The sequence below is a fragment of the Petaurus breviceps genome, unplaced genomic scaffold (assembly GCF_028583685.1).
Source record: "Petaurus breviceps papuanus isolate PSGF00001 unplaced genomic scaffold, PetGlider_PUasm1.0 128, whole genome shotgun sequence".
Lineage (NCBI taxonomy): Eukaryota > Metazoa > Chordata > Mammalia > Diprotodontia > Petauridae > Petaurus > Petaurus breviceps.
The window spans coordinates 4,596,721-4,614,477 of NW_027185664.1; the positions used below are offsets into that span (position 1 = coordinate 4,596,721).

At 37.0% G+C, this 17,757-nt stretch overlaps 1 protein-coding gene and 1 long non-coding RNA gene across 3 annotated transcripts in view; one reads left to right on the forward strand and one right to left on the reverse strand.

Annotated features, from left to right (window-relative positions):
• The window catches only part of LOC138171831 (uncharacterized), a 97,566-nt gene that overhangs the window by 72,022 nt on the left and 7,787 nt on the right, over window positions 1-17,757 (forward strand). The gene's annotated exons all lie outside the window — the stretch shown is intronic.
• The window catches only part of LOC138171803 (mucosa-associated lymphoid tissue lymphoma translocation protein 1-like), a 91,668-nt gene that overhangs the window by 29,629 nt on the left and 44,282 nt on the right, over window positions 1-17,757 (reverse strand). For both annotated transcript variants that reach the window (XM_069101400.1, XM_069101401.1), the window contains 2 exons: window positions 13,977-14,009; window positions 6,216-6,419 (listed from right to left, as the gene is read on the reverse strand). In XM_069101400.1, coding sequence (XP_068957501.1) covers window positions 6,216-6,419; window positions 13,977-14,009 — 237 coding nt within the window. The remainder of the gene's footprint in view (window positions 1-6,215; window positions 6,420-13,976; window positions 14,010-17,757) is intronic.

A 17,757-nucleotide genomic window follows, 5' to 3' on the forward strand; every position in this document is an offset into this window, starting at 1 on the left:
TGTGTGTGTGTGTGTGTGTGTGTGTGTGTGTGTGTGTGTGTGTGTGTACACTTGTATATATTCTCTTAAAGAAAAGTGCCTGCACATTTTTATATACAAAGTTCTTTTACAGGTTAAAGTGGAAAAGCCATAACTTTCAATAGAACTGAAACAGCACTTAGAACAATGTCATGTACTTCAAATATTTAACAGATAGTGTCTGGTTTGGGGGAAGAGAAGCACTATTGAGAGTTATATTTATATTTTAGGGTTACAGAAAATCTTTGGATCTGTGACCCTTGGCTCTGACAATATATACAAACACACACATAACATACACATATATGTACACACACATATATAATATACTGATTATGAAATGTAGTTTTAATGCTGAATTATTGGTAAGATGAACATAACAGATTATTACCCAAATATTGAATTTAAATTACAAAATCATTTTTGATCCGTAAATAAAAATAGATCCAGTTAAATCTTTTTAGGACAGCATAAAAACAACTTTAGGTTGAAATTAAAACCAGAAAATTTCCTACTAGTTTTATAAAGCTAAATGTAACTTCAGTCTATTATAAAACAGTCCATTAAAAGATTCCACTAATAGAGAGCAAGTCCTCTTGTCTTATTATCAACTTTTTTTGTTTCATAACCTCCAGTATATTATCAACAATAATTTGCATGAGGTTAAATGAATTATTAATAATTCTTATACTACTTCATAAGGCTTCTGTAAGAAGCATGTTTTGGGAAACTTAAAGTACTCTAAGTAAAAGTTGTTATTACCATCATCAAGAATCATTAATAATGACCTGAAAAGGAAGTAGGTCAAGTAGAGAGGTATGTGTAAAAAAAAGAAAGGCAAACCTGAATACTACCACGGGTATGATAAAATATATTTTTAAACTGGAGAAAGCCTTTTGGTAATGTAGAAAGACTTTCTATGGTTGATTTACAGAAATAGAGGGACAGGAATTGCATAGAATCAGGGGTAGCCTGCAATCTATACCAGTGAAGGGAGTATCTATCTCACCCTCTACCATGCCCCTTTTAAATTTATTCTACATTCTCACCATGAGCCCCATCTACTCTCCACCCCTGGAAAGTTCTCCTACTCTATCTCCATCTGACCTCACTTTCTCCCCCATTTTTACCCTTGAGCTTATTATTTAACCAATTGAACTATACAATGTCCTCTACCCTATTCCCTAGGCCTTACTAAATCTTAACTCTGGACCACTTCCCTCCTCTACTCCGTTTTGCATTCTGTTGGACGCTGCTAGAGGAAGTCACTCAATTCTGATGACTAGGTCCATTAAAATTTATGTTACTTAATCTCACCTAGGTCCTAACTTTAGCACAGCAATCTTCCTATATTTTCTTGATTAATTTTCTATTTTCCATTTTCATTTCTGCATTTCCATTTCTCACAGCAACTATTCTAAATCTTTGCTTCTCAAAGTACCTATGCCACACCATACCTTCACTTTCTTTTAGCAGAAGACCTTGTCTTCTTTCCTAAGTTGAGAGTATTTATTTAGAATTTATTCCCCATTCTGCATCTCAAGGGTACTCTACATCATCCCTGTTTTCTTCCCCTTTCACTCTAGTATATGACTGGTAGCCCTTCTTGCCAGGACCAATCAGTCTATTGGAATCTGAGCCTGTCTTCTCCAAAAGCCTGCCCTTTCAATTAACCCTCTTTTCTTTAATCTTCAATTTCTCCTTATTCACTGGTTTCTTCTTTGTTGCCAACAAACATTAAATGTCCCTGGTCCTTCACTTGATCCAGCTCTCATTTCAAGCTATCATCATTACATCTCTCCTACTTTTCACCGCCAAACAGTTGCAGAAGTAGAAGTTTTGATTCTTAGGAATAATAAAATAAGAGGCTCTAATCATACCTACACCATTGCCTTCTGATTTCCTTAAGAAGAGCCTGAGAGGCAGCAATTAGGATTTGTAGCCTCTAAGACAATAGTTTATTATCAGAAAAGCATGTTTGGTCAACTATGACACAAGTTTCTGCCCTTTACAGCAGATGGTGCCACTTTTCTCTCTTTATATTTTATTAGATTTTTTTCCACAGTTAGCCATCTGGCTATGGAAATTTACTATTAAAGGGGTAAATTAAATGATCACTTTAACTAAAAAAAACCCCTACTTTGCTAGGTTTTTAAAGAAATCTATTGATAAAAACCTACCTTACTTGTAAATAATTTTTCACAGAATGAAGTTACATAAAATCATTCTCTTTGTACCATGTGAAAAAGTACCATGAAAAAATATAAAAACTGTGGAGAACCCACAGATAACTATTATGGGAGATTAATATTTTATACAACCTATATATGAACATATTTATGTAAGATAAAATGAGAACAATATTTAGTCTAAAAGCAATAACTTAAAAAATGAGATAAGGTCATAATTTCACATAAATTTTACATGATAGAGGACAAACAAATGAGCATCAAATCACTATTAGTGATTTGTTAGGAGATAAAATTAAGATTTATTTTTAAAAAGTTGTATACAATTTTCAGGTTTTTTGGTAACAGTAATCTTAGAATGATATTAAGGAGAGGAAATACTTAGATTTTTAATGATATGCAAATATGTAATAGTAATATAATTTAAAAATGAAAAAGTAAATAATTTTCATTTCTACAATTTGTTAATTCTATTTGTTGGGAAACTTTTATTATGTTATAGTAAGTAGATATCTTACTATATTAAGTTGACTAGTCTATGAAATTAAAGGTCAACGATGTGTTTGAAGATGAAACAAAATACCCTTGCAGATTTATTTACAATTTTAAAACACTTTTCTTTAAAACAGACTAAGAAGAAACCTTAAAGATTCTCCTTTCCAATTTTCCTTCTAATGAGTTCAGACTGTGTCACCCCATATCAAAGAACAGCTAAGATTATTAGAAACATTACTTATCATAATGAAAACAGGTTTGTTAGGGGCAGCTGGGTGGCAAAGTTGACAGAGCACTGGCCCTGGAGTCAGGAGGACCTGAGTTTAAATCCAGACTTAGACACTTGACATTTACGAGGTGTGCTACCCTGGGCAAGTCACTTAAACCCTATTGCCTCCCCTCTCTCCCTCTGAAAAGAAAACAGGTTCATTTTTTAAAAAAGCAATCTGGGGTTTCAATCAGGATTTTTAAAAGTACATTACATAACTATATTACAATTCCCTATAGATAGTGAAGTCTTACTGATGTTCTTATTTGAAGATAGTATTGTGCTAATAGCATCAAAATCAGGAATGTTGCAAAGTATCCTAAATGGTTTCATAATCACTGAGGAGTTTGGCATAACTATGCACATAAGAAAAAGCAAGTGGTCACTGAATGTGTTCTATTAACACTATTAATGTGCAAGTAGATAGCCCCTTGAGTTCCTACATCAGTACATGTATCTTGGCCAGAAACAGCAGATGGACAATGAAGTGCACCCAGATTTGACTATGAAGGGAGTGAGCTAAATTATAGCAGGGAAAAAATACAGTGTTGCTAATGATCCTGAGCTCCTACTAAAAACAAGTATCTGTATTTTTAATGCCGATATTTTTCCAGTGATGCTCTATGCGTCAAAGCATGGGACAGGACCATTTTCTTTTTTTTTTTTAATTGCAAAAATTTAAATTTTTTTTCAAATTAGATGTAAAAACAATTAACTTTTGCTTTTTAAAATTTTGAGTTCCAAAGTTTCTCTCCATTTCTCTTCTTCCCTCTCTGTGAGGGAACAAGCAGTTAAGTATAGATTATACATATGCAGTCATGCAAAACATTTCCATGTTAGTTAGCCATGTTGCAAAAGAAAAAAACAAGAAAAATAAAGTATTAAAAAAAGTTTTGATTTGCATTCAGACTGATAGGATCATTTTCAAAGAATTAAAGTTGCAGGTCACCCAAAGTAGGTTACAGAAAATTACTGATAACAAATTGTTCAGGAGAAGCCATATGAAAGAAATTATCAAAGAAATGTATTATTAGTAAATGAGGTGGATCAGTCATGGTTTCAGAATAGATAATCACAGGGATACGATGTCAAATGCTCTCCTTGGAGTAATGGAAGATCCCATCTTGAAGGTTGACAGGAAGACGTGGACAAGATTGGCAGAAGATGAGCACTGTAATCTTCATTACCAGGAGTACCCACATTGTTGAGATCCCAGATCCATCACAATATCCAAGTATTACTTGTGTATATTTTAGCTCCTGTATTCAATTGTAAGTTCCTAGAGAGGAGGCTAAATCTAATTTTTTTTCACTTTTTGCCTAGGATATAGTAAATTTGTATTTCTCCTTTTTTAGGGCACAAGTTAATTCTGAACTATACAAATAATGTTTATGTAATCTAAAAAATAATCTACATATTAATTTCTAGAAACATACCTGTCTTTCATTGTCTTTACTAGCCATTTCTTCTCACTACTAATTTCTTTGTAGGAATGATTCACGTAATTTTTTTTTAATCAAATGACTGTCTTTGTTTCATTAATAGTCTCAGGTTTGCAGGCCATATTCCTTATCTTATTAATATCTTCCCTGTTAGGTTTTCTGTGTGTACTCAACGTCTTTAATTGAGTTTCCCTGACTCTGAGATCTCTGATAATTTCAGTCTTTTTTCATTATTCATTATTAAACTTCTTCCCCTTTGATTGAATTTTTCTTGAGGGTTGAACCTGAAAGCAGCCTCTGTCCCCTCTTATGCTGGGCAATTCACATTTTACTTGCTTCAGTCTCTACCCCAAGTGACTTCTGGGAGAAAAGAACTGGCCCAGCTAGATGCCAGCCCACTTTCTTTCAGGCTTGGTGGAAGGTGCCACACACATGTCCTGCTCCAGGTCCTCTGCACTCCCAGTCAGAGTAAGCTTCTGGTATTTGGTTTTCCTTGACTGGGGCAAGTGGAGGTGGAGAACAGGGGGAAAGGTACAGGTGAGTTCTTTTGAAAACCTTCAGGTTGGCTGGTGCAGCCCTAAGAGACCTTGATGGCCAATGGGGAAATAAGTATGCTAGAGGCTAGAAATTAACTTTCTCTGCTTTAGGTTATCTCATTATGGTTCTTAATGCCTTAAACTGCACAAAAAAGTGCTTTATCTCTTGTGCATGGTTTCTATCAGAGAGTTCTGAGAGGCTGTAAGGATCAAAGAAATGTCTCATCCTCCACTTTGGTGGTCAGGTGACATAGAAGTTAGCAACTCACTTCATAAGCCTACTTAGGAGGACAGGACGTTGAATTTGGAAGGAATATTACTCTTCATCTAGTGCAATCGTCTCATGTGTACAGATGAGAAAGTGGGCCCAGAGACGTGAAGAGGCAGTAGCAGTCATTCAGTAGTTCGGTCACATCTACATGACCCCATGGACTCATCTGTGGCTTTTTCCTGGCAAAGATACAGGAATGGTTTGCCATTTACTTCTCCGGCATATCTCCATTTTAGAGGAGCCATTGAGGCAAGTAAAAGTGAAGTGATTTGCCCAGGGTCACACAGACAGTAAGTGTCTAAGGCTGGATTTGAACTCAGGTCTTCCTGACTCTAGGCCTGGTGCTCGATCCACTGTACCACTAGCTGCCCCTGGTACCGAATAGCACTACCAGGATTCATTTCCAAGCCCCAGCTGTGTATCTAGCGTTCATTTTATTCCTCCATCCTTTTTGTATTGTGCAGTACCCTGATTTCTACAGAAAAAAATCGTGAAAAAAGAAAAATCCTACAATTATTTGTAAATCTGCATCCTATATGATAGTTATACTAAAATCTTCCCCAAGTTTCGGATTATTTCTGAAAAGTTACATAAAGGAAATATAAACAATATATTTATGATGAAAAATAATTACAAGTAAAGCAGAATTCTTTTTTTTCTTTTTAACTTTTACAAAATAGTACATGAACTAGGAATGTGTTTATTAAGGAATGAAAAATAGTAGTAGTAGTAACTGTTATTGGTATCCAGTCTAATATAAGAATATGGATAAGGAATCTGGAGTTCAAGGGAAAAGTATAGTTTTTTTTAAACTTTTACAATAATTAGCTATTATGTATTTATCTAAGCTTCTATTTATTTAGAAGAATGAATATTTCTAGGTATTACAAAAGATTTTAAAACAAAATGTATGACATTTGATAATTAGTGGATACTGAATAGTTTGAATGACTTCTGCAGAATGTGAAAATCAAGACAACACCACAAAGAACTTACCATATACTCCTTGGTCCAGAAGTAATAAAAATTCATCCACAGCATTGCGCATCTCATACTCAGTAAGATCCAATAATGAAACCACCTTGAAATCCAGTTGTCTTAACAAATTGGTCAATTCATAAACATCTACCAAGGGAGCCTTAAGCTTAGGGTGATTCCAATAATTCATATTCCCAATCAAAAGGGCTACTTTGTCTTTGGCTGTGAGAAAAAAAATAGATTGGTTTTAAAATTGAGGAGTTTTTTTTGTCTTTGTAATATGTGACAATATCAGAACCAGAAATTTCATTAAATGAATTGTAACAAATATTTAAGTAATAAGATTTCATTCTATACTATTTTTAGAAGACAATTTTTTTTATTATTTTACATAAGAGAAAAATACATAGACATTATCAAGATCTTTTCAAAAACTGGAATTAGAAGAAATACTTTTGAGAACCAGGAGGGTGATAAAAGTTTTAAGAGAGTCTAACAGTAAAATGTAGTTATTTTCTTTGATTCAGTAAACCAAATGTTTACTGAATAAGGACCCAAAAAAAGAATGTTAAGACTTTCAAATGTAGTTTAAGTAATTAGAAGTATATGTAACTTTAATTTTTACAAAATGACTACTTGATTTACAGGAAATATGTCAATGAATAGGAAGGATGAGATGGTTATGAGTGACAGTCAGAAGGAAGGAAATGGTGAGAATCACAGGTCAAAAAAAGGACACGGAAACAGAACTGAGAGGGGATGGGTAAAGGACCAGGGAGCAAAGAAGAGCAGTAAATAAAATTTGGAAAGAATAGACGACTCTGCCCAACTTTTCTCTTCCATTTTTACTCACGGATGATGTAATATGATTATTTTTAAAATGTGCCCTCCAACACTAATGACCCATTGTACTTAACACTTTCTCAACTGCTCTCCTTAACCATTCCCTTAATGTGCTATATCAGAGTGGCTACAGGGCCTAGCTCTGGTGTGGCTGAATGGCATTAATACATAAACTGTGAAGATGTGTAACTTGGCTTTGAATGATTCTCTCTATGTCAACATATCTGTTTTTAAAGAACCAAAGTTCCTATCCATGCCAGAAAGAAGACATGATCTGTTTTACTTATTTGTGCTTGGCCAAGGAGATCCTGAGGAGAAGATCTAAGAGAGTACTGGGCCATATCTAAGATGGTTAAAACCTTAAAAGACCACTCTGAATATACCTATGTTTAAAATGTGCCTATGTTGTTCACGGGTGAGAACGCAAGGACAAGGGATTGGAATAGCAATGGGGAGAAGAAAGACTGGTAGTAGAGATTAATGAAAGGTAGTGGAGGTAAAATATTAATAGCATGGGTAGCAGCAGGTTAAATGGTAACAAAGAGCTGAGGTGCCACACCACTGGGCTGACAGGCTGACATGCTCCCTTCTAGCACAGCTCTCAGGACCTGCTGACCCCTATCACAGAGTGTTGCTAGGTAGTTTATTTATAATAATGAATAGTTATAATAAAACTGCGTCTTTACAAATAAATGTGAACTGATCAAGATATTAATTTGATTTCTAATTTGAAAGACATATTCAGATGTTTTCAATAGTAAAGATGACTATTTTTACAGAAAATTTCACAGAATTTTTACTAATTTCACAGAAAATCTCAAAATTTTCCTTCCCTTTCCTAACACTGAAAGTCTAATGTCAAATGAATTGTGGGGGGAAAAAAAAGCAAACCAATAACTACAGAGCAAGTGACCGTATGAAGTTAGGTTTGGGAAAACTATTTTGTATTTAAAAGGCCTCAAATCTTTTTGTGATATTCTCAGACTCTGAGCTGCTAGGTGGTGCAGTGGATAGAGCTGGGCCTGGAGTCAGGAAGACTCATCTTCATTAGTTCATATCTGGCCTCATACACTTTACTAGCTGTGTAACCCTGGGCAAGTCACTTAACCCTCTTTGCCTCATTTCCTCTTCTATAAAATGAGCCAGAGAAGGAAACAGCAAACCACTCTAGTATCTTTTCCAAGAAGACTCCATATGGGATCATGAAGAGTTGGACCCTCAGGAGCAGAGAACCACAAGATCACCTGAAGAAAAGCTGATGGCCCCAAGTCTGGAGAAATAGCAAATTAAAGCTGTCTGCTGTTTAGTCTTGAGATTGGGCCTGTTAGTGGCTGCTGCACTTCTAGCTTGGGTGAGAGAGAGAGACTTTGTGTCCTCTTATGCTCCCACCCATTCAGATGTAGAGTTTTATTAACAGAAAAGGACAGAATCAAAGACAGTTGTGAAACACTGAAAAAGCAGCCCCACAGAGAAGATACTGACAGTAAAGGTAGTGAAATCCCTAATCTGATTTATGTAAGATAGACATGAGGACTTTAAGATAAAAACTTGGGAAGCCCTATTAGTTATAACTATTTAGTGACAATGAGACAACTATATAATACTTATTTGTGGTATTGCTGACAGAAATGTGTATTTTGGTTTCTTATCATGAAACTGAGATGAATCATTTAACACAGGGCACTGCTCTACAGCAGTTGGTTTACCAAGACCAGACCTCTTACTGTAATTGAAAAGAACCCTTAGAGCTGGGTCACAGTAAGACCTCAGGGACCACACTATTATTTGCTGCTTAGGGAAAAGCTTTGCTACTGAGAAGGTCTGACTGGAGGGGAAAGATTCTACCTTCATCTTTTCCTGCACTGCCATCTATAATTTCTGAGTTGGAAATTACGTCAGATCTCAGTCAAGGGTAGAGACCTGGAAAAGCTCAGCACATCTCAGGCTTAGAGGAACTGCTTTTGGATGAAAGAATGTAATGTGGTCTGCACACAAGGAGGCAGATCTGGAAAAGCTTTTGCAGGACCTAGGCTGAGGGTGGTTTTGGTGAAAAAGCTAAAATTGCCTTGGAAGCTGAACAGAGAAGTGGCTCAACCTCCTGAACAACAAAGGCCCTGAAGGACTGACTCCATAATCCGTGAACCGTTGGGCATTGTTTCCGAAGGAGACTTCAAGGCCTGAGGTTTAGAATTACGATGTACCTGGGGCAATGTGCTTCCTGATACTATCCCTTTATGCTACAGAAGTGACCACTCTTGTCCACAGACACTGTATACTTAGACATAATGTATCCAAGGCTTATGGAATGCTATGTTTAATTACTGTTGCTTTGCCTTATGTTTAGTAAATGTTTTTGATCAAGAGTTAATTGGGGGCAGCTAGGTAGCGCAGTGAATAGAGCACCGGCCCTGTAGTCAGGAGGACCTGAGTTCAAATGCTGCCTCAGACACTTAACACAAAAACTAGCCGGGTGACCTTGGGCAAGTCACTTAACTCCAAATGCCCTCCGAAAAAAGCAAAAAAACAAGAGTTAATGGTATTTTCTTCTTGCTTCTTTCTAGAAGTGTGGGTTCCAAGGGTATGGAAAATAAAATATAATACTGAATTTTTTGATGTGTTGATTGGTTTTACAGCTGGGTCCTGATTGGGAGAAAAATTAATCCCCTACATGTATCTGAATTAATAATATTCAAAATCATAATTATGTAAAATATGGTAGGCATTTCTAGCCCAATAGAAATATTTGGTATGAATTCAAATAATGCAACCACTTCTGGAAATTCCTTATTTGCACTAATTGGGACTTAGGTATATTCATTTTCTCCTTACTTTCTTTCTTTATTTTTTAGAGGCAATCAGGGTTAAATGACTTGCCTATGGATCACACTGCTAATAAATGTCTGAGGCCAGATTTGAACTCAGGTCCTCCTGTCTCCTGGGTTGATGCTCTATCCATTATGCCACCTTGCCACCCCTCTTCTTTTTCTAAAAAAAAATTTTTTTTTTAAAGAGATGGATCTCTAAAGGGAGGAGGAAGGAAATAAAGAAAAAAATGGAAGCTATGTAAAAAACAAAATTTCAATAAATGACATTTAAAAAAAGTTAATGTGTAATTTTGGCTGGCTTGTTAAATGGGAAACACAGGGATGGGGACTTAGAAGCTAGAATTGTGAGTAGCAGAAGCACAACTCCCCCACAACAAGGTTATTCGTAAGACCCTAAGCATGAGTTGTAGCAACATGGCCACCCCCTCTGGGAACTCCTGATTTACCAGTGTGCCAGTTCAGGTTGGGTGAGTGAGCAAGCCAACCCAAAGTAAAACAGGAAGGAGGGGTGGGTACCATGGCATACTACACTAACACTGTATCAGCATTATCCCTTTCCAGGAACAGTGTGTAATCATCCCTTTTCTCACCTGCATGTTCTTAAAAAACATAATTTCAGCTCTGAATTCTCTCCCTTCTACCTGCCCTCACCTCACTCATTGAGAAAGCAAGAAAAAGAAAACCCATTATAAACATGTATAGTCAAGTACAACAAATTCCCATATTAGCCATGTAAAAAAAGTTTTGTTCTGCCCTCTGAGGCCATCATCTCTTACTGGAGGTGGTAGTATCTCATATGCATCTTCAATCTCTACCTCTCCATTGGTTGCTTCCCATCATACTTAAGTCTCTTCAATACTATAAAAGTTTTCAACCATTCTACCACAATGTTTCCTTTCACTGACAAATTTCTATAAAAAGCATTCTTTTTCATTTCTGAATTCAGACTGATGCAATGATCAATCTTAACTCTGGAAGACTGATAATGATAGGGAGGAAGCAGACTTCAGATGTGGAAAGCTATGTAAACTTTAACTCCACTGATGGCTTTTTTTTTTCAGTTTGTGTTTCTTAACTGTTTTTCTCTGTTGTAAGCTAAGGTGGGGAGAAGCAGTTACTTGGAAGTGAAATGTTTTTTTAAAAAAGCATCATTAAATTTTATTTCATTTACATCTTCATTTCACAATTCTCTCTCTTCAATTTGCAATTTGATTTCTGTGTCTATAACTACTGAAACATTCTCTTAATGGTCATCAACGATGTCCTTTTTTTAATCCTACCTCTTCTGTGACTTCTCTGCAGTATTTGATTGACACTGCTGGTAACGTGTCAACTTCTAGATAATCTCACAGAATGAAAAAGTCAGCAGGGATCTCAGCTTTCAGTGTAATATTCTTAACCTCGTATCTCTGAATAGATTTCAGGTGAGACTTAGAATGTGGATGGGGAAAAATTTTATCTTTATTTTCACTTATCTCTAACTGAAATTTAACATTTCTGACAGTTAATAAAAAATGAAAAACATTATTTTGAGAGGTCCAAATGCTTTATCCAGTTGTCCAAAGGAATCACAATACATAAAATTAAAGAACCCCTGATCTAGTCTAACCCATACCTAAATAGAAACCTTCTCTACAATGCCACAGAAAAAATGGTCACACACTATCTCATCCTATGGCTTCCAAAACACCACTCTTCTAGTTCTTCCTGTTACCTAATCACTTCCTTCAGTGACTCCTCTCCTCCCCAATCTGTCAAGGTCAATGTACTCTAAGGTTTTGTCCGTGGCTTTCCCACGGGAGTGGTTTGCCACTTCCTTCTCCAGATTTTTTTACAGATAAGGAAACTGAGGCAAACAGAGGTAAATAACTTGCCCTTGGTCATATAACTAGTAAATGTCTGAAGTCAAATCTGAACCCAGGAAGGCAAGTCTTTCTGACTTCAAACCCAGCACTCTTATCTACTATGCCACCTACCTGCTCTGCATCTTTAACTCCTCACAAGACTTTGCCTTGATCTCTTGTAACCACCTCAAATTCAACACATCCAAAATTGAATCTATCATCTTTTCCCCAAATAACTACTTCTTCTAACTCCACTATTTTTTGCTGGTAATACCACCTTTACCCACCAAAATGTGAGTGTCCCCCAAAGATCTGTCCTAGCTCTCTTTTCTTCCTAAGATCATCTCTCACTTGATAATCTCATTAGTTTTCATGGTTCATTTATAATCTCTATACAGATAATTCTCAGGTCTATTTATTTAGGCATAGTCTCTCTCCTCAGCTCTAGTCCCATATCATCAAAAGCCGACTAGACATTTTGAACTAGATGTGCCATAATCATCTCAAATATACCACGTCCCAAACAGAGCTCATTCTTTTCTCCTAATCACACTCCTGTTCTGAACCTCCTTAATATGTCAAAAGCATCATTCTTTCAGCTACCAAAGTTCATAACCTCGGTGTCATCTTCAACTACTCTCACTTCCTCACCCCACAGATCCAATCATTTGTCAAATCTTGTCATTTCTTTCTTTATACCATGCTTCCCACACATACCCATTTCTCCACCCACACAGTCACCTCCCTACTTCAGGCCCTCTGTCACCTTTTGCTTTGATAACTGCCATAGCCTCCTAATTGGATTTCCTTCCTTGCGTGTCTCTCTGCTCCAATACATTCTCCACATGGTGGCCAAAATGATTTTCCTAAAGATTAGGCCTGACCATATCCATGTCCTTTTCCTTCATCATATAGAAAATCTATAACCTTGTCCCTTAATAACAACATTATATAGTGTATTGCTTTATTTCATTTGTGCTATAGTCACACTATCTTATTTTTTCTAGTAGTGAATTTGTTTTATCATTACAAAAAGAGTTATTCAGTTTTTTTGGTGCTAGTATTCTGCATTTAAGAAATCAGGTATATGGCAGGGGGTTGTCAATGCTGGATACAACATATCACTGAGGCATACTAATCATGTTAGAAATCTCAAAGGGAGTGGCATCAAAACTAAAACTATGTTAGCTATGGCAAAACTTTGCCTCTATGATACAAAGATGACATAAAATATTTCATTAGTATACTAAATTAGGGTACATATAAAACTTCTTTAAATACAAAATGAACCAACTGTTGGTCATAATAATCCTTATAGTAAAGCAGCTGCCAAGTTTAAATGTTTTAAATATCTTTATTATTACTATGACATGCTCCTTTTTAAAAGTTTTTAAAATTTTAAAATTAATTGCATTATGTCCTTCATTGGCTTCTAAATGAGATCTACCATCACCCAAGAGAGTTCAGCCTCCAATGATCCACAGAAGAAGACAGAAGTGGGTAAAAAAAATTTTGTTGAAAGTATGATATGCAGCTAATATAATACCTTAGAATGATCCCAGAAGAGGAAGAAGAGAATGAGCTTCATTGTATTGGGGAAAACTGTGCAAGGTTTCCAACAATCTCAAGCTGAGCCTTTAAACAGAAACTCATCTCCTTAATATTAGTATTATTTTGGTATTATTACACATGAAAAAAACACATCTCTGAAGGTCCAAAACTGCAAGGGAGCAAAATGGCAATGAAGAGATATTACGGGCAGTAGAGGGGACAGTATATTGCCAATGATTACCCATACACAAGAAGCATCACAAAATATATCATTCAGGAGATGCATGCTTGAAAAAATGAGGCGGGTCAATCATGCAGCCAGAATGAAGGGTAACAGATGAGAGCTCAATGGCTGAACTGGTATTCACATAATGTTAAAGACCTAGAAGGCAGCTTCTAGCATTTTGATTAGACACCTCCTTCCTACCTTCACCCCCACCCCCAATCCCGCCCAATACAGCTTTATAGGAGGGCAGAGAGAAGATATGCGCAGGTTAAGAAAGCATAGATGAATTGTGATCTACTTTACTGGAGGGAGAAACAACAATTAGATCATTGATTCACTTAGGTCTTACTATCACAAAACAAAGGGCTAAATACTATATACATACATATAAATATATGTATATATGTGAATATACAGGTGTGTATACATACATACATGAATACATAGGCATATACATACATATATACATGTATTAAAAAGCTCTACTCACCATAAGGCCGGTCAGTTGATTCATTTTTAATGTCTGTTTAAAAAATGAAACAAAAACATACTGATTATGAATTATAATATTTTTCACAGTACTGAAAAACGTTATTCAGAAACAACTAATTTTTAGTTATAGTCAATCCCCTGACTTAAGAGTATCTCATGCAAATGAAGGGCCACACAGTGCTGTTTTGGGAAGATGAGTATTCCCTCCTAGTCCATCAGCAATTATTAGCTATACGTGGGGAAGGGACTCCCTTCATGTCATGGGTACTGCTTACTGCTTACCCCACTTTACTTTCTTTACTCAGAGATATTCTTTTGCTTTTCTCCTCAGTAACTACCTACGTTCCACCACCTCTCTAGGGAAATGCTGACGGCTGCCAATGCAGCTTTCTAAACTCCAAAGAAAGGACTTATTCATCTCTATCTCAAGTTTCTTTACTTCAGCTTTTAAGCAAGGGAAATGTAATGACTATATTTTGAGTAACCTTATTATTGGGTCCCCTCTGGTTTTGTACCCTGATTACAGGAACAGTCTCTTGCCCCTGGGCCCGAATCCCTCCCCTACTAATTTATCTTAAGGATTACAGTCCTATCCTGAATTCTAATACCAGCAGCTGGATGCCTGAAACTTGTTATTAGACCTCCCAAATAATGACACCCTAACTTCCTGGGCTGAGGCCTTTTAGCTTTCTTCAAGATTTTCCTGACACATAAATTACCTCCAAGAAATAACTTGTCTTTTACCAGGTCCTTCTAGTCACAGGAGCATAGAGATTGAGTTGTGAGGGAGTTCAGATGTAATCTAGTCCAATCCCCTCATTTTACAGGTGAGGAAAATGAGGTCAAGAAGTATTTGGTGGCTTGTCCAAGGGTTACACAGGTACTAAGTACAGAACTGGGATTCACATTCAAGTCCCATGACTCCAAATCAGTGCTATTTCTACAACTCCATGCTGTTGTATTTGCATTCCCAATGTCAAAAGATGTTTATCTTCCCCTAATAAAAAACTTTCTAGTATACTTCTATGGCTCTGTACCGTCATCCATATCCATAATCCCTCGTTCGCGGTAGATCATTACCCATCTCTGTCTTTGCAACTAGTATCCATGCCCTCCCATAAATTCTTGACTAGGAGTCAACCAAAAGTAATACAGGCTTTCCTCTATGTGTCTTGAAACAACACAGGGGACTAAGGCATGATGGGGTATGCATTTTTAAAAAAAATCCCTCGATTTTGCTAAAAGAATGCTCCATTTCCTTTTTTTGGTCACACTTGTATGCTGATATCCTTGACCCTCTTCTCTTCACCCTCTATCCAGGGGTTGTTATCTAGGAGTACACAGAACCTCCTGCTCCCCCTCTATTCCCACTAGCACCAAAGACTCTCCAAATAGATTTCAGGTAGCCTGTGAATTTGAATGGGAGAAATATACCTTTATTTTCACTAATCTTTAACTAAAATTTAGCATTTCACGAAATTTAAAAAAAAACCATTATAAGAAGGGGTTCACAGGTTTTACCAGATTGCCAAAGAGGTCCATGACACAAAAAAGGTTAAGAAATCCCTGCTCTCTCACTTGGTGATCATATCAGATCCAATGGATTCAGTTATTTGTATTTAGATGCATCCCATATCTATCTATCCAGCATTAATTCTCTTTTAATGTCTTTTGGATATCCTGAGTTGTATGTCCCACAGGCATCTCAAAAGCATGTCCAAAACAGAACGCATTTTCCCCCAGATCCTGCTGTTAAGGATATCACTATCTTCCCAAGCACACAGACCCTAAACATCAGTAGCATCCTTGACTCTTTACTCTCACTCACCCCACATACCTACTCCATTGCCAAATCTTGCCATTTCCATACCTCATTCATATATATCCCCTTCTTTCTACTCATACAGCCATAAGTCTAATTCCTCACCATATATCTACTGGACACATACAATAGCTTTCTAATTGATCTTGCTGGCTAGTGTCTCCCCATTCTAATAAATTCTCCACTAACCTGCCAAGGAGATTCTTCTAAAGCGTAGGTCAGACCATGTCAACCTCCACTCAATGAACTCCAGGGGCTCCCTATTACCTCTAGAGTCAAATATAAGCTCTTCATAACCTACCTTTCCAGTTATCTTATAATCTACTCCCTTGTATTCACTGTCACACAGGTCTATCTCCTGCTTCTCTGCACAGGACATTCCATTCTCACTTGTCTCTCTATATGAGGTGCCCCTCACGTCTGTGCTTGATCCTCCTCTCTGGTTTCCTCAACTTCCCTTCCAGAATCAGTTCAAACCCTATCTACTCAACAAGACTTTTCCATGTTGCCACATTTTCAAAAATTCAACTTTGTTATATTCAGTTCCAAATTCTCTTCCTCCTCCACGAAGAAGGCAAGAAACACAAAGTCCATTACAAAAGGAAAAGAATATACTTCAGTCTCCACTCTGAGTCCATCACTTCTCTATCTGGAGGTGAAGAGCATATTAATTATGAGTCCTTTGAAATTGTGGTTGGTCATTATGGAAATCAGAGCTCCTAAGTCTTTCAGAGTTGATCTTGTTACCGTACAAACAATCTCCTGGTTGGTCACTTCACATCAGCTCAGAGAAGTCTTCCCAGCTTTTCCTGAAACCATCTCCTTAATTATTTCCAACAGGACAATAGTATTCCATGAAATTTATACATCATTCGTTTGGCCATTCTCCACATGATGGGCATCCTCTCAGTTCCCCATTTTTTACTACCACAAAATGAACTGCTATAAAATATTTTTTGTACCTATAGGTCTTTCCTTTTTTTTTTTTTTTTTGTAAGCAATCAGGGTTAAGTAACTTGCTCAAGGTTACACAGCCAGTTATTTCTGGGTGTGGTGCTAAGTATCTGAGCCCGGATTTGATCCCCAGGTCATCCCAACACTGGAGCCGGGGCTCTTACTTCCTGAGCCACTTGGCCGCCCCATGTCTTTCCTTTCTTCAACCTACTCAGGGTTACAGGTATTGCTGGGTCACAGGGTAAACACAATTTAATAGCTATTTGGGCACAGTTCCAAATTTCTTTCTAGAATAGTTAAACTAGTTCACAGTTCCACCAACAGGTCCATTCATATACCTGAATGTTCCACATTCCCTGCAGGATTTATTGTTTTCCTTCTTTGTCATCTTAGCCAATCCTATATTGTGTGTATATGTTTACAGGTATACATAGATAGAGGGCACAGGACCAATTTAATAGGAAGGGATGATACTTAAAAGATGAAATTAAGAGGTGAGAGAGGAATATAATGAAAGGAGATGGGGAGAGACAGAATGGGGTCAACTCATACAGAAGAGGCAAGGGAAAATGGTTACAATGGAGGGGAAGAATAGGAAGACAAAAGGGAATGGGTCAACCTTATTCTCATTGAATTTGGCTTAGCGAGGGAATGACATACACACTAAACAGGTATCTCACCCTACAGGAGAATAGCAGGAAAGGGGACGAGAGGGGGGATGATGGAAGGGAGGGCAGGTTGTGGGGGAGGGAAGTTGGAAGCACCCACTTTTGCAAAGGGACAGGATCAAAGTAGAGAACAGAACAAGTGGGAGGTGGGATAGGAGGGAGGGAAATATAGTCAGTCTTTCACAATATATCCACTATGGAAATGTTTTGCATAGCTACACATGTACAACCTATGCTGAATTGCTTATCTTCCCTGTAAGGATGGGTGATGAGGGAGAAAGGGAATGAATCTGGAATTCAAAGTTTCAAAACCAAATGTTTAATATATATATATA